Source organism: Equus przewalskii, chromosome 6, assembly GCF_037783145.1.
Source record: "Equus przewalskii isolate Varuska chromosome 6, EquPr2, whole genome shotgun sequence".
Lineage (NCBI taxonomy): Eukaryota > Metazoa > Chordata > Mammalia > Perissodactyla > Equidae > Equus > Equus przewalskii.
In genome coordinates this window covers 66,591,808-66,619,226 of record NC_091836.1, presented here as the reverse complement: position 1 = coordinate 66,619,226, position 27,419 = coordinate 66,591,808, and the positions used below count along the sequence as shown (strand labels likewise).

General features: G+C 38.4%; 1 protein-coding gene across 1 annotated transcript in view; it reads right to left on the bottom strand.

Moving 5' to 3' along the window:
* The window catches only part of INTS4 (integrator complex subunit 4), a 94,057-nt gene that overhangs the window by 35,221 nt on the left and 31,417 nt on the right, over positions 1-27,419 (bottom strand). Inside the window, exons 5-11 of the mRNA XM_008524531.2 lie at positions 23,321-23,506; positions 22,602-22,652; positions 19,233-19,321; positions 18,110-18,230; positions 12,199-12,270; positions 10,259-10,433; positions 4,468-4,673 (exon numbers count right to left, since the gene is read on the bottom strand). Of these exons, the coding sequence (XP_008522753.1) occupies positions 4,468-4,673; positions 10,259-10,433; positions 12,199-12,270; positions 18,110-18,230; positions 19,233-19,321; positions 22,602-22,652; positions 23,321-23,506 (900 nt within the window). The remainder of the gene's footprint in view (positions 1-4,467; positions 4,674-10,258; positions 10,434-12,198; positions 12,271-18,109; positions 18,231-19,232; positions 19,322-22,601; positions 22,653-23,320; positions 23,507-27,419) is intronic.

Sequence of the window (27,419 nt, the reverse complement as noted above, 5' to 3'; positions counted from 1 at the left end):
CCAAGGTCACAAATATTTTCTCCTAAAAATTTTATATCTTAAGTTTTACTTAATACATGAAAGAAATCAAACTAAAAATTTTAACGGACATATCTGCATCCACATGGCAAAATCTAAGAACAGAGGATGCTGCTTCAACGCTGGGTTGCAGACATGCCTTCTTTATTCTCCAGGCACCCTCTCTCATCCTGCAGGTCTCTCATCTCTTTACTCTGTACAGTTAGAGGGGCCAACTTCCTACTAAACACATCTGACCAAGTCATTCCCGTTTAGGAACCTCATTTGGCTTCCCACCGCTTCTAGGATAAAGCTCAGGCTCCCCAGAATGCACACAAGGCCCTTCACAATCAGTCCCCTGCTCAGCTCTCCCGTTAACCTCTCCCACCCCTCTCCCTCAAAGCCACGTGAACTTATCAATGTTGCCTGTCCATGCTGTGCCATTTCACCCCTCCCAGCCTCTACCTGTGGCCATATGCTATCCCTCTGGCTAGAATGTCATTCCTTACCTTACATTTGATACCACCTTGTATTACTGGTTTATACTGCTGCCTTCCCTATAAAACTGTGAGCAACTCAGAGGCAAGAACTAGCACTGTCTACTTGGACATCCTCAGAACCTAGTACAGAATCTGGCTCAGTAAAAAAAAATCAGTAAATGTTTCTTGAATGACTTTATCAACATATGAACTACTACCATACGAATGCTTTCTATGTGCCATGCACCAAGCTAAGCACTTTACATGAATTCTCTCATTTAATTCTCATAAGAAACACATATTCATGTGGAATTATCCTCACTTTATTGATGAGAAAACTAAGGACCACAGAGATTAAATACATAATTTGTCCAAAGTCACAAAGCCAGTACGACACTCTGCTAAAATCCTTTAATAGCTTCCAGTTGCTCTTTTCTTAATATGACTTTCAAGGCTCTGCATGAGCTGGTCCCACCCACCCCTCCAGCCTAATCTCACACCACACACTAGCTCTTTGTTACAGCCAGGCCCTCTTTTGGTCTCTCAACTGTGCCATGTTTCCACCTACCCCAGAGTTTCTATACTTGCTGCTCCTTTGCCTGGAATGCTCTTATACCTCACACTCCCAACTCTTTCTGCCCAGTTAGTACCTAATTCCTTCCTTAGAGCTCAGTTTCAGAAGCCTTTCCTAATGGCTGCATCTCATAAACCTGCAAAGACCAAGCGCCTCTATGATATACTCCCATGGGACTTCACTCCTTTCTGTCGCGAGCTCCTTTCCTCATTTATTATTACACCTTCATTTGCATCTGTCTGTCTCCCTCATATCTAAATTATAAGGTCCAGGAGAGCAGGGCCATGGTTTTTGCTCACTATTGTATCCTCTTTATTAGCATAGCACCTGGCACATAATCGGTGGTCACTAAATATCAACAAAACAACGGGAAAAAGGAAGGACCAAAAAGAGGGACTGACAAGTTGATTCAGATCTGTCTGCCTCTACATGCTGTGGACTTAACCATAAGATATAACACTTCCCAAATCTCTACCAATCATAGGGGACAGCTACAGCGATGTATTAAAGAAACAATTTCAAAGTAAGAAGAAAACAACTTGTGTGTTTCTTAAGAACTTCCCAGTTATCCAGCTGACCTGTGCTTTGTTTCAGATGTTAACTAAGGATCCACTATGCATAAGTCATCACATTACACCCTGAAAAGAATACAGTAAAGGGTACAACATGGTCACTCTAATTAAGGAGCTCATAGTCTCATCTAGGAGATAAGACAAATACAGTAAACCTGTCATCAATGATAAAATGTGAAAACTATGTAAGAGACACATGGGCTTAGCACTCAATAAATATGCCTTAAATGAAGGAATGAGGGAAAAGTCAATTTATCAGATATGAATTTCAAGAAAACATCAAGAATGACATATGCTGAAAGAGGGGCAAATCATTATGTTACCCCTCTGCATAAAATCCTCCAGTGGTTTCCCAGAATACTTAGAGTAAAATCCAAACATCTTACAATGGCCCCCAAGGCACTCCACCTGCCCCTACCCACCTCTCAGACCTCATTTCATGCCATACTTATACTTTCTCACTACGTTCCACCTATACTGGCCTTCTTATTCCTGTTCTGTAAACACCCAAAGCTCATCTGTGCCTTAGAGCCTTTCTACTAGCTGCCTCTACCTGAAAGTCTTTCCCCCAACCTTCACATGGCTGGCTTCTTTTGTCATTCAAGACTCAACTCAAACATTGTCTCCTTAGAAAGGCTTTTCCTAACCACTCAATTTTACAGTGAAATTCCCCATTCCTCCATCACTGTTTATCTTCTGCATAAGATTTCTCACTATCTGAAATCATTTTGGTTTTTTTTACTCTACCTCTCTTTAGAATATAAGTTCTGTAACAGCAGAAAACGTATCTGTTTTCGACACCACTACATTTCTAGAACATAGACAGTGCTTGATGAATTCAGGTAGTAGCTTAACATAACAAACAAAAAAGGCAAATTAAAGCTGGAAGGGTCAGCTGGCTAAGTCTTAATGCAATGAAGTACAGTGACATGGTAAATACAAGGAGCACTGAGTACAAGAGTGAACACTGAGACACTGAGTTTATATAAGTCTAAACTTCTTGGACAGAACCACAAGTCAAGGAGTTTAGACCTAAACAAATTCTTCATGAGTTTTATAAAAAAGCACTCACTAATAAGTAATACCTGTGGCCCTATGAACAATTCTGTACATCAAAACATAGTTTAGCTACTAAGCAAACATTTACTCCGCATCTCCTTGCATCCAACACTGCAAGACACTGGGAATAAAAGAACTTAAAAAGCCAAGACCCTGCCCCCTTGAGAAGGGTCTGAATAATAATCAGAATATATACTGATAAATGCTAGAGTAGTCTACACTTGGGTGTTATTGGAATTCAGAGGCATGCTATTTAGCCCAACAAGGGGGTGGGGTTAGTTAAGGAAGGCTTCCTAGATATGCTGCCTAATGTAGATCCTGGGAATAAGGGGAGAAGTCAGCTAGGTGAAAAGAGGCAGTTTTGCAGGCAGATGGGAAAAAATTACAAAGAAGAAAAAATGGTGAGGAAAAGCATGATGATTAGGGGAGTGACTACAGCATGAGGTTCAAGGTGAGGAATGATGGGAAAGAAAGCTAAAAAGGAAAGAATGGGCTAGGTTATAGGGACCACCACTACCGAACAATACTTTGAATGCAAACTCTTCTTAGGAAAAAATACATGAAAAATCTTTTCTTTTTTTAAAGATTTTATTTTTCCTTTTTCTCCCCAAAGCCTCCCAGTACACAGTTGTGTATTTTTAGTTGTGGGTCCCTCTAGTTGTGGCAAGTGGGATGCCACTTCAGCATGGCTTGATGAGTGGTGCCATGTCCGCACCCAGGATCGGAACCAGTGAAACCCTGGGCCGCCGAAGTGGAGTGCACGAACTTAACCACTTGGCCACGGGGCTGGCCCCGAAATACAGGAAAAATCTTAACAGAAGTGCTAAGCAACTGAGAGAATGATAGGGAACTTCGAAGTACCCGATCTGTTTTGTGAAGTATGTAGCAGAAATCTGTAACAAACTCTAATGACTAAGCATCAAATTGCACAATATCTGAAAAAGTAAAAAAAAGAAAAACCAGAGGCCAAATCTCTTTTATTAATATTTTTTTTAAAACTTTAGTACTCACAAATAAAATACAGACACTTTATAAAAATAATTCAAGAACCACAGAGTTGTACAGCCTGGGAGGCAAATCTGTATTCATATCCTGGCACAACCGCTTATTAGCTATGTGACCTCAAACAAATTACTTTTTTCTCTGGAAAACTCCAGGGTTGAATGAATTGATCCCTAAGATCTTTTCCTGCTTGCAACATCCTATGATTCACTAAAGAATGAAATCAAATCAAAGGCTGAAGAGAATTCTTCATAGTTTATCCCCTACCTTATCTATAGCCACTTCCCTCCCCTCCTCCATCTCTTCCACTCTATGACACTATGACAATTAATTCCTTTTAATTCCTTGAATATATCATACTCACTCTTACCCCTGGGTCTTTAGACATTGCTCCTTCTGTTTGGTACTTTTCCATTCTCCATCAGTGCCACTCCTTCCAAGTAAAAAGCCTCATTAAGTCCTACTCCTCCTTTAAGTGTCCACTACAACACTCCTTCTTTCTTCTCTATCTCCCCAATCTTTCCTCAGACAATTCAGATTAGCTTACTCTCTGTATTCCCAGTGCACCATATCCTTTCCTGATCATAGCAATACCAAGTGTTATTTGAATTTCCTATTTAACAGTCAGTCTCCATCTTAGGGGAGCTGTGCGATGAGAAGGCAGAACTGTGCTGCCTATATACTAGTATATCACCAATACCTAGGACAACACCTGGTTTAAAAAAAAAAGGCGCCATTCAGTAGGTATTGCTGAAGAAAGGAGCAACAAACTGTAAACGCTCACCTCTAACACAGCCAGGACAGTGTCAAGCTGATCCTCTCGGAGAGTGATATTGTTAGAGATTTTTCTCATGGTATGTATGGACTGCAGACGTACTTCCTCAATTTCATCATTGAACATGTCAACCAGGAAATCCAGGCACTTCTCAGCAAAAGAGGGTGAAGATTGGGCCAGCATGCAGAGAGCCTCCACAGCAGCAATGCGGACCTCTAGAGAAAAGGGGACAAAGAAAACTGCACATCAAGTTAAGAGCTGTGGGAAAGATCCAAGAAAGATGTTTTCTCGTTCAAGTTCTCTTCACTCTCTGCTCCTCTCTCTACAAGCTCTCTCTGGGAGATCTCCTCCTGCCCACGGAGTCAGCTACCACCTTCACACTGACCAAAGAGCAAGGACTTTAGTGTCACAGGGACTAAGGTTTACATCCTGACTCTGCAGACTTGTGATCAAGTCACACATCTGTCTCCATTAACGGAATTTCTTCAAAAACTAAGTTATCTTATTTACCTTAGTATTCCAACTACAGTAAAGTACTTTCTAAAAAGGCAGTTTTTAAATAATAATACTGTTAAAATTAAAACAGGCTAGATATCATCACTCTCATGTTAGAGATAAGATTCAGCAAAGTGAATTAACTTACCTCAAAGTGAGTAAGAGCAGAGATAAGACTAGTACCCAGGTCTGCTGATTCTAGACTAGCATCACAAAGTGGGGTTAAGGAATGATGGAGGTCTTGCAGTGAATCGTGAAGAATAATCCCTCCAATAACTTGGAGGGTGATCTCAAATAAGTAACTTAACTTCCTAGTACCTCAATTTTCTCATCTGTTAAATCGAGATAATACCCATTTTCTTAGAGGTGTTCAAAGGACTAAATCACATAATACAGGTAAAGCACATAGCACACTGCCTGGCATATGTTAAAAGCTCAACAAATATTGGCTATGGCATAGGTAAGGGTCTCGTAAGCACCTTGAAAATAGAGGCATGTCTTCTACCTCTCTGCACGCTCAGAACTTGTAACAGTAAAGCCACTGAGTCCAGGAGGCCCTTTGTTCCCTCACTAACAATGTTTCCTGAATGTGTACTACAGGCCAAGCCCTGTGCCAAGTGCTGGGAGACAGAGAGGAGAGATGACTAAGCTACAGACAATGCTCACAAGACTTCCAAACACGCTTGTTTGTTCCAGTGGCTCGCATATGGTTCTGCAACAAAATGTATACTTTCACAAAAGAAAAGAAAAGAAAAACACTCAAATTGTGGTTAAAACTCACAAATATAATTTGGCTTTTGTACAAGAATGGTTTTATAGACACTTTAAAAGCAGAATTACTACATTAAAGGGAGATGACTCAGATTTTTCTTGGTAGTTATGAATTCCTCCTTTTCATCAGAGGGGAAGGATCTGCTCCACTTCACAATAATGTAATTTAAACATGAAACTTTTAATAATTACAAAGCAAGCCAGAGATGGCCCCAAATGTGTTAACTGCTGATTCTTCTTCCTAGGGCTTTAACCATTACAGCACACAGCCTCATGTGTAACTCTTGCAAGTCTATGAAGGGAATCACAGAGAAACTTTTGATCAGCATGACGTAATCAGTATGACCTGAACTGATGCAATTCTGAGCAAAAGCAAAGAAACTTGGTATTTTACATTGCATGCACAGCCCGGTACAGGCAGGTAAATTAACAATTTCTAATGCACTTTTTGGAATGTTTAAATTACATTACAGTCTCCTTAAGGGTCCAGGGCAGAGAAAAGGAGTTGGCTATGCTAGTGGGGAAAAAAAAAAAGAAAAAGACTGATCCTCTGGGATCTTAACATGTGTAATCAGATCCTGACTTTGCTACTTACTAGCTTTATGCTTAGTACTAAAGATACAAAAATGAACAAGAACAAGACTGTCTCCCAGCACCTACAGACAAGAATAGTTAACTGCATTACAGAACGACAAGTGGTACAATGGAAAAGCACAGGAGTACACGAAAATGCAGAAGAGGCACACAGCCCACTCAACAGGATCAGAGGCAGCTTTCTAGAACAAGTGACCCCTAAAACAACATCTGAAGGAGTTGCTAGGCCAATGGAAAGGAAAAAGGCCTTTCTAAGCAGAGGAACCGCATGAACAAAGGCCCAGTAGGGAGGGATAACATGAAATGAGAAGACACTACACTAGAGTCCACAGTCAATGAAATAAGGTGCCATTTCATTCCCAGCGATGTGTCCTTAAACCCTTATTTACCCCGAATTTTATAAATATGAGAAAATTAGGAAGCTGCCATACCTGATGCAGATTATGATCTACTCACTTTCCAAAATTAAGTTCCTTTAATCAAATCTCAGTGACAAACTGACCACTGTAGAACTAAACCACATAAACATTAATAGTAAAGAAATCCAAATGTAGAAACTAAACAAAGCAAAAGTGCTGGTAGAAACAAAATAAAATAGATGCTAGTTACTTGTCTTAGGATAAAATGGGTTTTAATAACTGCACTTCCTTATTAACTAATACCATTTAAATTATAACTCTTGTATCAAGTTCATAGAGAACAAAGAAGCAGAGGCAGATTTCACTAATTTCTATTTATACAAAAAACCTTACAGCAAATTGGATACGGTAACCCAATTCTTATATCCACTAGTAGAAAATTATCTTTCAAAAGTAATCTTCTTGCCCTTCTGAGAAGCAGCTCTACTGCGAGGCAATTTTTATAGGCATTTTAAAGATCTGAGTTCTAATCCTCTGACACAAATTTATTGTAAAATTTGGACAACCAACAGTGTTTCCCCAGGTCTGTTACCCTCACTGAAAATGAGGAGAATGGAATCAATTATCTCAAAGTACTGACATTCTGTGATCTATGTAAGACAGACAGCATCATATTATGGAAATCACAAGAGCTTTTCAGGACTTCCATTACTGGCTAAGATGGAATAACAAGGGCCAGATTTATCTTTCCACTGAAACAACTGAAAACAAAGACAAAATATATGAAACACCAGTATTCAACACACCGGACACCAAGCAAGAAAGGGCGGTGATCCCTGAGAGATGGGAAATAAATGAGGTGAACTCTATGATTACACCAGATTACTGTATGGAGAGAGTTTCCAGGTTGCAGGTCTCCCTGAGTTGAGAAGACAGAGCGGGGCCGGCTCCGTGGCCGAGTGGTTAAGTTCGCGCGCTCCACTGCAGTAGCCCAGGGTTCGGATCCTGGGCGCAGACATGGCACCACTCGTCAGGCCATGTTGAGAAGGCGTCCCACATCCCACAACTAGAAGGACATGCAACTAAGATATACAACTGTGTACAGGGGGGGTTTGGGGAGATAAAGCAGGAAAAAAAAAAAAGATCGGCAACAGTTGTTAGCCCAGGTGCCAATCCTCAAAAAAAAAAGGAGATCGGCAACAGTGGTTAGCCCAGGTGCCAATCTTTAAAAAAAAAAAAAAAAAAGAAGACGACAGAGCTGGGAGTCTGGAAAGGCCATGTGGCTAGAGTTCATAGGGCAGAGCACAGAAAGGAGAGAAATGCATGCAAGGAGAGAGCTTGGGAGATCTGCAGAGGATCCTCCTCAAGTCTCTAGCTGAGTTCTGATCTGTGAGGGAACTATCCAAGGTCTGAGAAAGAACCACTCAACAGGATTAGAGGGAACAATCTCCAAAGCTCACACATAGGCTTCAATTGCTTTTTCAGAAGAGTTTGTTTCAGTAGTGGAGAAAAATATGCCCTAAACTAAATGTTGCTTGGGTCCTGCCTATCAAAACTTAAAAATAAGACCTGAATTAATTGCATCCCAGAAAAAAGCTCAAGAATATTTACAGGAATATAACAACGTCAGCATCCAATAAAGTATAATTCACGATGTCTGGCATCCAATCAAGAATTACTAGGCATGCATAGAAGCAGAAAAATATAATCCATAATGTGGATTGATTAATCCATAATCAATCAAAACCAACCCAGAAATCACACAAATAATAGACCTAGTAGACAAGAACATTAGGACAGTCACTGTAAACGCATTCTCTGTTGACAAAGTGAAAAGACTAAGCAGGTTAAGTAGAGACATGGAAGATACTAAACCCAAAGACCCAAATTCTAATCAAACTTCTAGAGATGAAACCCACAATGTCTGAGATGAAAAATACACTGGATGGGATTAAGAGTAGATTAGACACTGCAAAAGAAAAGATCAATAAACTCTAAGACAAAGCAATAGATACTACCCAAAGTGAAAAAAAGAGAAAAAACACTAGGAGGAAAAAGAAAGACTAGAGCACCAATGAGCTGCAGGACAACCTCAGCAGCCTAATACAGGCCTATCTCATTTTATTGTGCTTTCCTTTATTGTCCTTTGCAGATATTGCATTTTTTATAAGACCCTCCACCAGCAAAAAAGATTATGACTAGGTGAAGACTCAGATGATGGCTAGCATTTTTCAGCAATAAAATTTTATGGCTTTTCTTAGTGAGAAAGATTGGCCCTGAGCTAACATCTGTTGCCAATCTTCCTCTTTTTGCTTAAGAAAGACTGTTCTGAGCTAATGTATGTGCCAGTCTTCCTCTATTTTATATGTGGGACACCACCACAGCATGGCTTATTGAGCAGTGTGTGAGTCCGCACCCGGGATCCAAACCTGCAAAACCTGGGCCACTGAAGCAGAGAGCACAAACTTAACTGGTATGCCACCAGGCCAGTCCCAGCAATAACGTATTTTTTAATTATGATATGTATAGTGTTTTTTTAGATGTAATGCTATTGCACACTTAAAAAACTACAGTATAATGTAAACATAACTTTTATATACACCAGAAAACCAAAAACATCATGTGACTTGCTTTATTGTGATATTTGCTTTATTGCAGTGGTCTGAAACTGAACCCCCAATATCTCTGAGGTATGCCTATACATACGTAATTGGAATCTCCAAAGGAGCGTGGGGCCAGAAAAATATTTAAAGAAACAATGACCAAAGATTTTCCAAATGAGACAAAAACTATAAACCCATAGGTCCAAGAAGCTCAACAAATTCCAAGCATAAGAAACATGAAGAAAACTACACCAAGATACATAACTAAATTGCTTAAAATCAGTGATAGAGAGAAAAATCTCAAAAACAGCTAGAGGAAAAAGATACATCACGTACAGAAGAACAAAGATAAAAAGTGACAGAAGACTTCTCAAAAGAAACAATGCAAACTGGAAAACTGTGGAACAACATCTTTAAAAGACCGGGGGAAAAAACCCTATTAATCTACAATTCTATTCCCAGTGAAAATATCTTTAAAAAATGAAGGTGAAATAAAGTCTTCATTTGTCATACAAAGGCTTTGAAGTCAAACATACTTGGATTTAAAACTTGCTTCTGTCTCTTACTATCTGGGTGACTCATAACAAGTTATTGTTGTTAACAGTAGTGATATAAATTTTTACTATCAATTATTAAGTGTTTACTATAAACGAGTCAAGTATTGGGCCAAGCATTTTATGTATATATCATCTCATTTAATTCTCACAATTCAGAAACACTTAGCATTAACCTTGTTTTATGGAAATGCTGGAATTTGAACCTAGATTGACTGAACCCAAAGTTCATGCTCTTAACCACTGTATCATACCACCTGGGCCTCAGTCTCTTCTGTTTGTAAAATTAAAATAGTAGTAGGCACTTCATAAAATGACTGTGAAGATTAAAACAAGACAATGCCTGTATATCACCCAGTACAATGCCTGACACACAGCAGTCACTCAGGAAATGGCACTGATAATATTATGCAGTCATACTTACCATACATCTCATCTTCCAATCCATGAACAAAGGCTCCACAAGCTCCTGACTCAATCAAGTTCACAGCCCCCGTATCTACTTCTTCCTTGGGAGCATCATCTCCCCACTTCCTGCCGCTGGAAAATTCCCCTGAACTGTAAAGCTCCTTGGCACGCTCATGTGCAGTGCGTTTCCTCTGTGGAGGATGACAGCAATTACCATTTGCGGTAGATTCATGAGGGAATAGTAAGATGAACCCCAAGCACATGAGAAGGTAGGAAATAAGACTGCTCTCCAAGTTACATTTTTAATAAAAATACTCAATAGATCAGAGATTAAAGTAAGACCAAAGGCTCTCAGGTCTATCACAGCTGATAGTAACCTTATTTAAAAATAATAAACTCATTAAGATAGCGAAAGAATGTGGTGATCAGATAGGTGGTTATGTCTGCCCTGGCAACACAGGAAAGGGAAAATCAGAGAGGTAAATAATGGCAGTGTCTCTCCAAGCACCATCCTGAGTAGAAACTATGCTGGCCCCAGAGAAGAACTGTTTTCAGTCCCAGTAGAAGTCAGTCTCTATTTGGCAAAATCATGCTCTATTTGAGCAACACTGCGCTCACCAAGCAACCTTCTAGTAAATTCACTTTCTGCACAGACTGCGTAAGGGGGAATACACTGGCTGGCTAAAGTAAAGATCCAGTCCACTTGACAGCTACAGTTCTCATCATGAATGAATGAAGTGCCATTCTACTTTATACATCAGCCTCTTATGAACATTCTTGGTGTGAGTCCACATCCTCCTGGTTGATCATCTCAAAGGAACTTGATGAAATATAGCAATCTGAGCCTATAGGATGTAGGTCAGACCCAGCAGTAAAGTTTGTACCCTGTGATATGTCTTAAACACTTGTACTTCCCATTCCTCACCATTCACCATGAGCATGTCCCTCTTTACACTTCTACCCCAGTATACACAAAGAACACTTAATCACCAACCTCAAATGAAGGCTATGCCCTTCAGGAAAGCCATGTGGCAATGTTTAATGAAGCACAGATATCAGTTCCTCAATCATTCCTAAGAATTTATCTTACAGAACAAGTCAAAGAAGAAAAAATCTAATATGCATGAAGATGATACTCTTTATGTGACTTATAATGGTGGGAAAATTAGAAGAATCTAAATGTGTAATGAAGGGCTAAAAAATGATAGCACATCTACTTAACTGAATATTAAGCTATCAGTAAAAATGAAGTTAGCAATATTAAAAAAAACCAAATGATATAGTGATAAATATGAAAACCAGCAACTATACAATGATTCAGTGTTTAAAACATGCACAGAAAAAAGAACTGGGGAGAAATATATGAAAATAATGAAAGTCACTGTGTTAGAGTAGTGGGAACGTGGGTAAATTGTTTCCCTTTCCCTTCTATTTATCCAAGATTCTCTAACTCTTAATTTTTAAATTATGAAAATGATAATAAAGGTATTGACAATGAATGTTCATATCATATTCTCAGACTCATATTTGGTCCTGACAACTCTGTCAGAGAACTATCACAGTCAAGGCTTAAGGGCATTCCGTAAGAGGCATTTTGTTACTGTTCAGGGAAAGGATTTACTCACTCTCCCATGGGAACTGCTGTTGAAAAGGAGTCCTAAGATGTCAGACAATCTCACAAAATAAGACCAGACTTTTATAGTTTCCAACAGTTAATTTTGTTTCTTTTTGTAAAACACAACCTGTATAAAAGTATTCATTATAATAATTTAAAATTTAATGAAGTAACTTGTAATTTGGTTCAAGTTACTAAGATTTTAAATTAAAATGTAATCTAGTCACCCTACATTAACTTAACAAATGCATGGGCTGCAAATTAAATCAACACAACTTGGCACATAGCTACACTGATGCTGGTTACAGAAACCGAGTTTAAACAACAAAGAATTCAGTTACCCTCAGATCTGACATCAGCTTCTTGTCAAGCGTTTGCTCCAAAAAATGAGAACTGACTTGCTCCATAGAGCCCTGTAAAAAGAAAAACATACAGAGCAAATTAAACAACTTCTAAGACCCGAACATTATCTATTTTTTTTGGAGAAGACTAGCCCAGAGCTAACATCTGCTGCCAATCCTCCTGTTTTTGCTGAGGAAGACTGGCCCTGAGTTAACATCCATGCCCATCTTCCTCCACTTTACATGTGGGACGTCTACCACAGCATGGCTTTGCAAAGCGGTGCCATGTCCACATCCGGGATCCAAACCAGTGAACCCTGGGCCGCCGAAGCGGAACATGCGCACTTAACTGCTGCGCCACCAGGCAGGCCCCATGAACATTATCTTAAAATTCAAAGTTTGCAGCCAACTTAAACGCATAAAGATAACATTATTCTTGATAGCAAAGAGCCAATAGGTTCTGAATTATCAGGAAAACAACAAAAACCTTAGCAGCAGCAGCAGCTAGCACCTAAATAGAGCCTACTACATGTCATGCACTGCTCTGAGTGCTTTACACATATATTAAACTCATCTATCTAATCTTCACTACAACCCTACGTAGTAAATACTATTATTAGTCCCATTTTCTATGTGGAGAAAAGAAGGCACAAAAAAATTAAGTAACTCATTCAAGGTCACAAGGAATGTAAAACATAGATCTCTGCTATAAACCCAGGCTCCAGAATCCTTTGCCTTCACCACTACTACTCTCTCTCCATTGCTTTTCATTTCAGTCTTGCCATTCATTTGTTCATTCATTCACTCATTCAATAAAACAAATATTTATTTAGCAACCATTCCATTATATGCCTACAGTTACCAGGAACAAGAATACAAAAATAAAAAGATACCAATTCTACACTCAACAATCTCACAGACTAGTGAGGAAAACTGACAAGTAAAGCGATAACCGCATAATGGTATGAAATGTCATAATACACATTTATAAAGGGGGCTATGGGAACTCAGAAAAAAGCAGTATGGGGTGGAAGCAGGGAGAGGTATTTTGGGAATTGGAAATCACAAGGGCAAATGCATGAAGAGAGAATGCGATGTGGGAATCATTCAGTGGTTCTATAAGTGGTATATAGGATAGGGGTGCCAAAAATGAGGCAAAATAGATAGGTAGGGATCAGAGCATAAAGGGCCTTGTTTGTCATGGTAAAGAGTCTGCTTTATGAATAATAACCACATAATCTCTATTAAATATTTAATGAGCTCACCAATGTACAAAATATTTTATGTGTATTTTAAAAATTTATCCCTCCCAATAATCCCATGAAGAATGTACATTATCCTCATTTTTGGATAAGAAATTGAAGCTAAGAGATTCAGTAACTTGCTCATTTCAAATAAGGGAGAAACACAGTCAGATTTACACCTCACAAACAGTATCTTGGCAGCAATGTGGCTAATGGACCAGAAGGAATCAAAATGAAGCAGACAGACCAGTTAGGAGGCCATTAGAGCAGGTCCTAGACATTCTTAAGGAATGTATTAGAGACCTTCTCTTATTCCCAAGTTAGTAAATATGGAAATGCCTCTACAAGCTCAGACTTTTTCTCCAATCACATATTCCACAAAAAGTTACATGTTCTTTGGGAATATCTTTACCCAAGTTAACGCCTTTCCTACAACTCTAGGACAGCAACTGTTGTATTGTTCTGACTTAAGTAGTTTCAAAACCACTTTTTCGGGGCCAGCCCTGTGGCTAAGTGGTTAGGTTCACGCACTCCATTTTGCTGGCCCAGGGTTTCACCGGTTCGGATCCTGGGCACAGACATGGCGCCACTCGTCAGGCCACGTTGAGGTGGTGTCCCATATGCCAGAATTATAAGGACCCACAACTAAAAATATACAACTAGGTACCAGGGGGCTTTGGGGAGAAAAAGGAAAAATAAAATCTTTAAAAAGAAAAAACCAAAAACACTTTTTCTTATTCTTATGTGGTACAGTTTGTTACATAGATCTGAGCTAATACCAAATCTAACATTCATTTTTCAATACAAAACATCAGTTTTATGAACAAAAAGTATAAATTTTGAAGATCTCCTCACTTTCTCTTTAGTTTTACCACCAGCACTAACAGTGGGCTTTTTAAGGAGCATTTTTTTTCTACAAAGAATGAAAGTTTTAATGACTTCACAGTACTGTGATTACCGTAATCTATAGTCTCAATGCCCTCCTCCAATGCCTTCAGCTGAGCTCTCTCGACAGTAGCAAAGAGGGGGTACTATTCAAATTCCAGTCTCAAAAAAATTATGTATCATTACTTGTAACAAATTTCCACTGTTATCTAAGAATAGCTAAAACTTTCCATTTTAAATCCACAAACACCAAGACCTTTACAGCATAGTAATGCACTTGAAAAATGGTGAGACCGGAAAGATTACAGGCCCAGTGGGAACAGAAAACGGATAGATTCAAGGGATGTCAAGAAGGTAGAACTGATAAGAGTTGATGACTCAGTGGACATGGGTCACCGAGAAAGGATTCCCAAAGGCCTCTGGGTTCTAACTGGGTAAATGATGGCATCATTAATGAAAGCATAGGAGGAGCAGATTTGGACCAAAAAGATAACGAGCCTATCATAAAGTGTATCTCGCCAATCAGAAAAACATCTACATTCTTGTCTACTTTAACCAAGACAAATATATTCAGGTAAAATTTCTCCAACTGTACGACTACCACTACTTAAAAACCTCTATTTATATAAACACTAAGAAAACCATGATATTTAACAAACAAGTGTGCCAAACTTACTTTCAGAGCAGAAACTGCTCAATTAGTATAATAACATAAATCTATGCCTTCCTTGTTTATTCCAATTTTAAGGTTCCCAGCCTCTATCCAATTAGGTGATAAAAAGAGAAGCAGACCAAAAAACAAAGATTGATTACTATGTGAGATGTAAAATTGCCACTAACTAAGACATCTGCATTTGCCCTGGGAAAGATTAGCTCTGGGCTGATCTTTACAGACATATTATCCTACAATCTAATTGTCTGAAAATGTTATAATTTTTAAGGTAAAAGACTTCTGGAGGCTTATAAATAAGGTTTAACTCTTACTGAATAAGAGAAATTAAACATCTTAAAATGAAATCATTGAGGGGCCAGCCCAGTGACATAGTGGTTAAGTTCACGTGCCACGCTTCGGCACCCCACAGTTCACGGGTTCGGATCCCGGGGGCAGACCTACACACCACTCATCAAGCCATGCTGTGGCAGCATCCCACATACAAAATAGAGGAAGACTGGCACAGATGTTAGATCAGCAATAATCTTCCTCAAGCAAAAAGAGCAAGACTGGCAACAGATATTAGCTCAAGGCCAATCTTCCTCATCAAAAAAAAAAGAAGAAGAAGTCATTGAACTAAAGACCCTATTCTAGATAGAATGTCAACTACTATGATTAATTTCAAAGTAGTGACTGTATCCTAAATAGTCTCATGGAGCTGTGCACTTGGAAATCAAGTTTCTTTGCCTCATTAGGGCAGTTATGTATACCAAAAACCAACCTTTTACATGGTTTTGAATTTTCTGATATAGTCCACATCCGAAATTTTTCATGCTGCTATGAGCCAAGGAGAATGGGGATTGTTCATTTTCTGTGCAAGGACTTAAGCCTAAAGCCTTATCATTTCATTTGAGTCCTTGAAGAGCCTGGCTTCTGCTTTCCTCTTGAGCTTAAGCTTTACCTTGTTACACATCCCCTACTTTGAACATTATCTCCCCACATCAAGAACCACTGAACTTCTCGTAGTTTACACAATAATAGTATGCATGATATTGTGTTCTTTCTGTATCTCTGCTCATATTTTCTCCTTCCCTACTTCTTTACCTAGCTAACTCATACTCATCTTTCCAAACTCAGCTCAGAAATCACCTTCTCCAAGAAGCCTCTGTGGTTATGTTACGTGCTCTTTCCTAGGAGTACCAGTTATTATAATTAACTGATTGCCTATGTCAACCTACCAGACTATCCACTCTTTCAAAGACATAGACTATATACTATGCTCAGTGTTTGTCTACTTGATGAACATGTGGTCTAAAGACCACACGTAGTTCACTCAGTCACAGGTTTGTCCACTCAAGAGCTGGAGTGGGGGAGTTTACCTCTTAGCTTCCAGCTTAGCTGGAACTAGTAAACCAGCAGGGCCTTAGCTGCACAACCGTAGCTCCCAGCGTGTAACTGGACTCTCAAAAGGAAGGGATCCGACATGGGCTTTAGATCATGAAGTGTAAATGAAGTGTCATTTACTATCTATGTGGCCTTGGACAATGCTAAGCCTTAGTTTTATTATTTATAAAATGAATAACATAGTATCTACCTCATGGAGTTTAAAAGGATTAAAAATTACTTGCAAAAAGTGAGCATGTATATGCACGTATGTATGTATAAATGCAGGTGTGCCTGTGTATAAGGAAGTGGGTGTGTATGTGTGTATGACTAAAAGTGTCTAGCTTAGTAGGCTAAGAACGCTATAAATAATAAGAATTATTATCAGTAAGTTTAGAGTATTAACTACTTTTGAAGTACAAACATAATTATTTATATAATTTTGAGCTGTTTGGATTTGAAATCACTGAAATTATAACACAAAGTACTTGACACGTTAGAGTCATCTGTCATTGAATTATTCCTCTGAAACACTACCCCCTACACACACATACAGACATGCAGCACACTGTAGATGCTCAGGAAACGCTGAATGAAAGAATCTGATGAATGATTAGATTGCTCTGGATTTTAAAATATTTACAAATCAAAACAAAGCTTTAAAATGTGAATTTAAAAATAAAATCAATAACTGGCTTAACACTATATTTTATTACGGACAAGCAATATAATCTATAAACAGGAAATAATGAAATCATCCAGATTCCTTATTATCCCACGAAAATGCTTCACACAGGTTTTAGCAGTCACCTCATAAACGTTGTCATAGAACTAGGTTATCACTGGATCTGTGTCCAGTACAGTCAGGTCCAAAGTATTTAGCCAACGGTCATACCAAGATCAGCAAAGTTGGAGGCCCTCAAAAGGGAGGTGTCCAAAAAAGAATCTCAGATTTTCTTGCTGTGATGTTTATACAAATTTTTACAGATACTTATATCTATTTATATAGTATATATAACCGCCCCCACCATCCCACACAGTATTTTACAATTTATTAACATTTTCATAGACAGTATCTCATTTGAGCATCATGACAACCCTGTGAGGTAAACATGAGAGATATTACCCACTTAACAGATGAGGAAACTAAGATCAAGTGACATGTCCAAGATAACACAGCTATAAAATAAGGCTGAGTATTGGACCAACACTCTTTCTTCTGTAAGACAGTCTATCTCTGAAAAGTTAAAATTTGTTTACAAATGAACTGAGTCCCTAAAGGCAAAACAGTAGGAAAGTACCATGCTAAAAGTCAGGAGATTAGTATCTGAAGCCAGGCTACAACTTTCTATTTGTATAAGTTAGATAATTTACTTAAGTTCTCAGAGCCTCAGTTTTCTCACCAGCAAAACAGGAATAACAGCATCTATCTTGAAGGGTTACTGTGAAGAGTAAATGAGATAACGCAAAGGGCCTCATAGCAAAGTATCTAGGCTATAAGAGGTGCTTAGTAAATGGTAGCAACCAGGCCTTGGCTGTCTCATATGCCAGTAAATTTAAATAGGATTATCTTTAAGTTTTTTCTAGTTCTAAAAGACTACTTCTCCACGGGAAGGAAGCCACCTCTTTCTGTTTTAAGAAATACTAGAGCTTCTAAAAATGAGTTAAACCTGTCCCTATCTATAGTTTCTCAAAATGTTGTAGAAGTGTAATAGGAAAAGTTTTGATTAAATAAAGCATAACTTACCAATAACTTTGCAGCTTGAACTCGAACCACCCAGGAGCCATCACTGACCATGTGACAAATTTTTCCAAAAGCATCATCAACTAAGCGAATTTCTTCATTAGAAGAAGGAATGGGGACAATGCTAAATTAAAAGAAACCACAAATGACAAAATATAGGCCTAATGCTGCCAGTTCAAAAAACTGAGAATGACCAAGGAAAATAGGCACAAATTGAAACAATTAAATAATTCAAATCCTAGAATGACAAAATACATTTCATATTAAACAAATCACTATGGTAGCACAAACCAACCCTTTTAGTTGCACTGCAAATATTCAGTGTCTTGAATAAAAGTGTTTAACCTACCAAAGGTTCAAAGATTTATGAAGATACCAAAAACCTGCCACCACAGAGTATTTTGTATCTTAAAGTTTATTCTCTCCTATAGTTACATTGCTGTCAATATAGCAGATTTCAGAATAAATCAATGTAAAACGTACTTGTAAATTCGCTCCTAAAAGGAGAGACAATTTCCAATTAGTCTTTTTTTTTTGGTTTCTATAGGTTTATCAACTCATTCTGGTTTTCCAATTTCAGCAGGCAGTTTAATGAAGAGGAAAAAACAGTTCTTTTTCCTATAGAAAGAACTCTTCTATAACATAGAGTAATATTCACCTCTCCATCTTAAAAAATCACTGTGAAAATAAATGATTTAATTACTATGAAAATATTTTTAGCCAGGAAAACACTACACAGGTGATCATTATTATCAAAGTCACCTGGTATCTTTATCTGGCATTTGTATTTATTAAACGAGCCCCAAACAATTTTAAAGATTAAGGCGGGGGGTGTGAGTGGCTGGAAAGGACTTGAGAAAGATAGTCCAATCTCTTCATTTATAGATGAGGTGGTTGGGACTCATAGAGGTGAAGTATCTTTCCCAGGGTACATAGAAAGTTCATGACAGAGCTGAAAAACAAGGACCAGGCATCCTAATTTTCAGGGTCTGTGCTTTTTCCCTCTTCCACACTGCCATCCAAAAATCTAACCAACATTGCTTTTCTGGAGGTGGGCTTTTTGCATGGTGGGAGGAGAGAAAAATGGCTTGGCAATGAACAAAAGCTGGTTTACACCCACACTGACCTTTCAGGATAGAGCTGACTGACAACCCAGATAAGCTGGACTGCAGCACTGCGCACTTGTTCATAGTCATCAGAGAGCAATTTACAGGCCTGCAAACAAGGATTCCAGAAGTCTGTTAGTTCTCTGTCCTTCCAGGTGATGTCTAAACTCTTCAAAATGAAGATAGGGCGGTTGGATAAGGATGCCAATCAAAATAACTTGTAGGTGGTTTTAACTTCTTCAGTCTTTGCCCAACAAAGAATTCTTGGCCTCTATCAGCTGCTCTGGCTGTGTTCTGAATGTGCACCCTCCCACCCCATGTCTGAAAGCAGAACCACAGACTGACAGACAGCACGAAAGCCATCTAGAATAGCATCAATCCTAGCAAAGCCTGCTGGGAGCCCACAGTGCTGCTCTTACAGCCTCAAACCCAAAGATGGGTTTTTTCCCCTATCTGTAAAATCAAAGCACAAATTTCTGACTGACAATACATCTGAAAACTCAAGCACTCCAAATAAATGTACAATTTTAATGCTAAGCTGCCAAAAGAGGCCAGATTTTTCTGTCTTACTTTGGTCTGAAATGGAATATCCATAGTCCATCTATAGTCATGGCAACACCCTAGACTTCAACAACACCCAGAACTACTCCATTTCTGAAATTTTAAAATCCTATATTCATGCTCTGACCATAACATGCTACTCCACCAGCTCTTCCAAGTCCATGTCTTAACCCATCACACCTGCTCTTCAATCCCACTTAACCTACCTATCCATTTAACCAGCATTTCTCAACCTTGGCACTACTGACATTTTGGACTAGCCAATTCTTTGTTGCAAGGGGCTGTCCTATAGATTGTAACATGTTAAGCAGCACCCCTGGCCTCTACCCTGGAGATGGTTGTAGCACTGCACCCTCTCTCTCCCAGTAGTTGCAATAATCCAAAATATCTCCAGACACTGCCAATGTGCCTGGGGAGCAAAATCACCCTGGTTGAGAGCCACTACTTTAATCCCATCCTTTTTCTCCAAATGAACCACCTTCTCTTTGCTCCATACCCTTCCATTACTCCAGTCTCCTGACAGCACTGTCAGCATCATCATACACAACGCCCTCAGGATTTCTGCTACAGCTGCTCTACAAACACAAGACCTTCTCTACTCCTCACAAGGGCTGCAGAGCACTGGCAAAGATGACCACACTCTCCAGGGGATGGGTGGCTCATCATCACTAACCTTATTGACCCTACTCTGAAATCTTTTACACCCCTGCTTTCCACTTCCATTTCTCAAGACAGCTTTTATTAACCTCCTCCTCGGGACCCCTGTCCCACTACCAGCATAAGGTGACTTGCCTATGTGAGAAAAATCAAGGTTCTCAGGCATAAACTCTCTCAACTATTCCATAACAGTCATAAATTCATTTATACTTGTATTCTCCCACATCTTGTTTCCTCAATATCTGAGGAAGAAGTGTACTTTCCAGTTTCTAAACCTTCTACTTTTGCTATGGATCCCTTCATTTCCTCACACAGGCCTCCCTTTACCATCCTCCAAAATACCTCTTCTTTGTGATTCTCTATTATAGCACCTATTTATTTACTTCACAATACTACTCATATGCTATAATTATTGTATTTATTTGTTAATTGCCTGTCTTACCCATGAGAATCTAGAGGACATGGATCTTATCTAACATGCTTGGCAATGCACAACCAGCCTTAGGTATTCACTCATGTTTGCTGGATGAGTCAGCTCATGAATCTGATTTTCTACCTCAAGGAACTTATTTCACCATTTATTCCCCCTGTCTCTTCTACCATCAACTTCTCCCAAAACACTGGCTCTCCCTTCAACATATAAACATACTTAGCAACTACATTTAAAATACAAAAACTCTCTCTTAATCCTATGCCCCCTTCTACCATCTTCCATCCTGCTTTCCTATCATAGCCAAGTTTCTTTATAGTTAATAATCACTGTTAAACCACCTCACCTCAACTGACTCTAATCTGGTTTACATTCCTGCTAAAACTGCTCTCTTCAAACTCACTAACGGCCACTTTGTTGCTAAATCCAAAGGGTAGATTTCAGTCCTATCCTAATTGACTTCTCACCAGCATTTGACACTGCTGACTATGAGAACTCCCTCTTGCCTTTTCTGGAATATATTTTTCTTCCTCTTCCATCTGGCTGCTCTCAGTTCCATTCTAGGGCTCCTTTCTTCTGTTCACCTCTTCAATGTTGGACCTTACCCATGGCTCCATCCTTGGTCTCTTCCAATTTTTTTACTCTCCTTAGGTATACGTATGCACCTTAGACATTGATAAGTCCAAATATCCACCTCCAGCTCTGATCTCTCCTGTGCGCCAGACCTTCACAACTACCCACTTGCCTAGAATTCTCCTCATGGGTGTCCCACCAACCCTTTAAATGCAACATAACCAAGACAACTCATTATGGTACCTAATCCTACCTTATATCTCAAATCTTCCACCACCATTCCACTGTCATTCCCTTGAGGCCCTCACCATTGCCAGCCTAGTTAACTGACACAGTCTTATGCTACTGAACATCTAAATCATCTGACTAACTCTTCTTCCTCTGAGTCCTTACTTTCCAAGCTTCTTTTAACTATTTGGCTTCCCATTACTTTTCCTTTAGGAAGAGAAGGTGCTGGTCCCATCAACATAACCGTTCTGAACTCATTCTACTTCATTTTGTAAAAGAATAAATTTGGTTTACACATCAGTAACAGGGGCTTGGCTAGTTATCATCTTCCTCTAAAAGACAAAACCACTCTTGGTAATCTGGTTTCTGAGCATGAATTCAGACTGCTTGTCTCTAAATTCATGCAATTATTCTATAAGAGAACTACTACCTTATAAGGCCTTTTGGTTAGGGAATCAATCAGCTTCTCCTAGTGATACTATAACTTCATTGTGCCTTTCTTTACCAATAATAACAATCACATGGTATCTTTTTTATCCTATGATATCATGGTCTTGGTCATCCTTCTCCAGAAATATTCTAGTTTGTTAAGTGTGGTGCCCAGAACTGCTTCATGTTTGGACCAACCAACCAACCAAAGATCAGCAAGATTACCACTTTCCTTATGCTGAACACTACACTTCTCTTTGTGTACTCTGGTATTTATACTGAGCTACCTAAATCCTCCTAAAAGTCCTTTTCACATATACTAGTGTTATTCAGTTACATATCCTCCATTCTCTTCTTAGAATGTTTTGGATACAACTTCACATTCATCCCAATTAATGCTGCCACTGTCAGCCAGCTGAAGCTCTATGTTCTCAAATTCTGACAACCAGTGTGCCATCCTCCTGGTTTAGTGATGCCTCCCCCCCTTCCAGACAGCAGTCATGTGAAGTACCTGATTATAAATTGTTTGGTGTAATTTCAGTCCTCTTTCATGGAGCTGCAACTAGATAACAGAGATAGATTTTAAGTATTTGGAAAAAAAGATTAATATTTCCAATGTCTCTCCACAATCTCACATATTTTCCCCCATTATATCAGATTAACATGGTTCCCTTTAGCCAAAATTAGTGCTATATAAATAAGAAACCTGGTCAAAGACTTTTTAGTAGAAGCACTCAAACACTTAATAAATCTAACCCACGGACTGTTTCCCAAGGGGATATTAGAAAAATATGAAATAATGATAAGAAGGCTAAGGAAGAAACAGTTAACACCATTTCCCCCTGAAAAAACACCTCCCTTGTAACTTTCACCTGTATTTCCGAAACATGAAAGGTACAACCTGTACCTATTGTAATACAATACCAAGTAACATCCCTCCCACTGACGTGGAGAAGGGACATGACTAGTACCATATTACAACAGGTACAGGTTGTACCCTCTGTGTTTCAGAAATACAGATGAAAGCTACCAGAGAAGCTCAAAGAAAAGCACACCTGTTATAGAGGAACGTGTGCCTTTGAGTTCTGTGACGCCACCAACACCTTCGTGAAAGTGTGCATAAGGTGCATTCTGGGAGGACTCAAAACGTATCCAAGACAGCATTAGCCATGAACTTTGAAAAACAAACAAACAAAACTGTCTCCACTTAGTTTCCATGATCATGTTTACCATGGCTTTTATAGCTGCTGTTCTGACACGTGGGTCTTGATCATTGAAGTAATCCCCTATAATCTTCTGAACATCTCTGACAGCTAGACTTTCTGCATCTTTTGTGACACTTTTCTCCAAAGAGCCAAGATTGCCAAGTAATTGCAGGCACTTATTTCTTACACCATGGGAGGTATCTGTCAGGTGCTATTAAAAAGAAAAGAGAACAAAAGGACATGATTAAGATATCTTAAAAATAAGCGTAAAAAAAAACAGAAACAAAAGCTTTGCATCAACTTTAGGGATGACTTCAAAACTACATTCTTAGTAGTCTGTCTCGTAGCATGTCACTTGAGTATGTGTCTTCCAAAAAGAATCAAGATTCCTTAGAAAATAAGACTCCTGTTTGTTCATCATTGAATTCCCAGCAGCTAGCAGTTTGCCTTGTAAAGAGTAAGTACTTTAAAGAGAGACAGAAAAAAAAACAGAGTAAGTACTTTAAAAATGGCCCCTAAATTGAAATTTATCTGCTACCAAATCTAAAAACACAAATTATAAATTTTCAAAACTTTTAGTATCCATACAGTAATACACGTCTTAAGTGTACCACTCAATTATTTTTCACAAAATGAATACACACATATAACAAGCACCCAGAAAAAGAAATAGAACATGACCAACACTTGAGAAAATCTCTTCATGCCCCCTCCCAATAACTACTCTACCACCCTCAAAAATAGCTACTATCTTGACTTCTAATACATAGATTTATTTTGCCTATTTTAGTACTGTGTAAAATCAAATAGTGTCTGGCTTCTTTTGCTTAATATTTTGTGAGATCAGAGATTATAGTAGGGCATATAGCAATGGTTCATTCATTTTCATTACTGTATAGTATTCCCTTTGTGAATACACCACAATCCATTTCTCCTTTCTACTGTTGACAGATATTTGGGTTATTTCCAGTTTTGGGCTATTCTGAATAACACTTCTATGATTATTCTTGAATGTGGTTTTTGGTGTACACGTTCACATTTCTGTTAGATGTATACCTAGGGGTAGAACTGCTGGATCAAAGAACATGTGTATGTCCATCTTAAGAAGACACTACCAAATAACTCTCCAAAGCAGTAAAAAGTGAGAGGAGATAATAGAGTAAAACAACTGCAAAGTACAAATAATTGTCAAATTTATACTCAAAATTGAAAATAATAGCAAATTTGAAATTTTCCATAATATAAAGTATATGTATAAAATATAAAAGAACTAACTTCAAATTTCAGCTCTTACTTACTATACATTTAACACTGGTCAAGTCACTGGACCTCTCAGAGTCTCAGTGTCCTCATCTATGAAGAAGGAACAATAATACTTGCCTTACCTAACTCACAGGTTTATCATGAGGCTTAAATATATATATAAATATATGCATGTATAATATAAATACATGTATATATTTATAATATAAATTTAAAAAATGTATATACTATAAAGCATAAAATGACTATTAGCTATTGTTACTATAATCTAAAACAGTAAGGAAGGTATATGGTCACAGATAAAGCATCTATATGGTTTCACTGGGAGATAAGTACCTACATAATTGTCAATAGAAAACAAGTTATCTTTAGTTATTCCCTTCCAGTTCAAATTCTCCAGGATTTTCTATCTATAAAATCTATCTATCTATAAATAAAATCATTGATTTGAAATCACACAACTAGTTTCTTTCTCTCTTGCTCACTCTAACATTGGAAATTACAGTCTCTGGAAGTACCCTCCACAATCACCTCTCTCTCTCCTCCAGCCTAAATGTGCCAATCCCCTATTTTACAGGACCATAAGGATTAAGTGACATGTCTAATAACACACATATAACTTGGCGGAAGAGCTAATCCTGGAATCCACATCTCCTGGCACTCACTCAATCCAGAGCTCTTTTCCCCACTCAGATGCATAAACAGTTTCATGATTTTGAAAACTTTGCTCACTATGTTCAGTATTGGGCATTTGAACCTTAAATACTCAAAAAGCTCTATAATACCTAACTGTTCTCTTTACATATATTTATACTGTTACTCTCAAGTATCACTATTCTCTTCTTCCATTAAGAATCACTCAGGTTTCTAATTACTGCCTGATAAATATAGTGATACTAAATTGATAACCAATTCTTATGATTAGCTAACTAGGTTGCCAACACCTGGTGTAAGTAACACACAGACACAAAACTGAACAAACAGGAAGATGTATCAAATAAGTAAATATATTAAGGATAATATTGTCTAAGAAGAAAGTTACAAACAACAGAAAAAACTAGAATGAACACTGTAGTGTTGAGTTTGAATTACAAATAGAGATGATAATACAATTTTCATTAAATACAGATAAAGAAATAAACACAGACGCAAACATGTAGTTTATAATGTACCTATATCCTCTAGCTCTGTCCACTGAGAGGGCCCAAAAGCAGCAAGACCCTAACAGCAATGAGCACACTCAGAGCCCAGATCTTGGTTTCAAAATACAGTTCTCCGCGGGCTGGCCCGGTGGTGCAGCGGTTAAGTTTGCATGTTCTGCTTCTCGGCGGCCCGGGGTTCGCCGGTTCAGATCCCAGGTGTGGACATGGCACCGCTTGGAAAAGCCATGCTGTGGTAGGCGTCCCACACATAAAGTAGAGGAAGATGGGCATGGATGTAGCTCAGGGCCAGTCTTCCTCAGCAAAAAGAGGAAGATTGGCAGTAGTTAGCTCAGGGCTACTCTTCTTCAAAAAAAAAAAAACAAATAAATAATACAGTTCTCCACTAAGAGGAACTAGGGATTCTTGGAGAACCGCTGATACCAGGGCTAGAGCAGAGAAAGTACAAGATGAGCCTGGAATATTTTATGCCAGAAAGAAAGGAAGTATTCAAAGAATAATAAAGAGAAGTCAAAGGGACATATAAGCCAGCATGAAGGGGCTCCCACTTGGCCATATCAGGGAATTTGAACATCAAGATGAATAATGATAGTAACAGATTATGATCCACTGAATAAACAAGGAATCTATGAGTCCATAACTGATATTAATAAATTGAAAGTCTGAGGACAGACTATTTACACAGTTTCAAAGGAGTGCTCCACAAAATATTTATTCATTTCAAAAGGAAAGAGTAACTTTACAGTAAAGAAGTCCACCAGACACTACCTTCACCAAGTGATCAAAGTAAACGTGATCATTAATGGGACAAATCAAAACGGTATATGCATCATAGGATGCAAAGAGAAGAGAACAGCATAACATCTGTGATATTCTTGCTAAAGGGAGATAACTTGAATCTAATTATGAGAAAAAATCAGACAAACCCAAATTCAGGGAGGTTCTAAAAAATAACTGTCCTATAATTTTGGAAAGTGTCAAGGTCATAAAATCAAGGAAAGGCTCAGGAATTATTTCAGATTGAAGGAGACTGACGAGATATGGCGACTAAAATATAATGTAATTCTGAACTGGAGCATTTTCCTATAAAGGACATTATTGGAACAAATAGTGAAATTTGAGGTTTGAGGATTAAATGGTAGTAATGTGTTGATGTTAATGTCCTGATTTTTTTTTTAATTTTTCTTTTTGAGGAAGATTAGCCCTGAGCTAACATCTGCCACCAATCCTCTTCTTTTTGCTGAGAAGACTAGCCCTGAGCTAACATCCGTGCCCATCTTCCTCTATTTTATATGTGGAATGCCTGCCACAGCATGGCTTGATAAGCAGTGCCATGTCCACACCTGGGATATGAACCCGTGAACTGTGGGCCCCCAAAGCAGAATGTGTGAACTTAACTGCTGCGCCACCAGGCCAGCTCCTTAATGTCCTGATTTTGATGGTTGTACTGAGGCTATGTAGGAGAATATCTTTGTTTATAGGAAACACACACTGAAGTATTCAAGAATAATGGGGCAACACATTAGCAACTTACTCAAAATGGTTCACAAGAAAGTTTATTACTGTCCTTGCAATTTTTCTGCATGTTTGAGATTTTTAAAAAATTAAACAGCCTAAATGCACACAAAAAAGAAAATAACCATACTTTTCATAAACATTAGAAAAATATTACATTATCCATAAGAATAAGAGTCCTTTAAG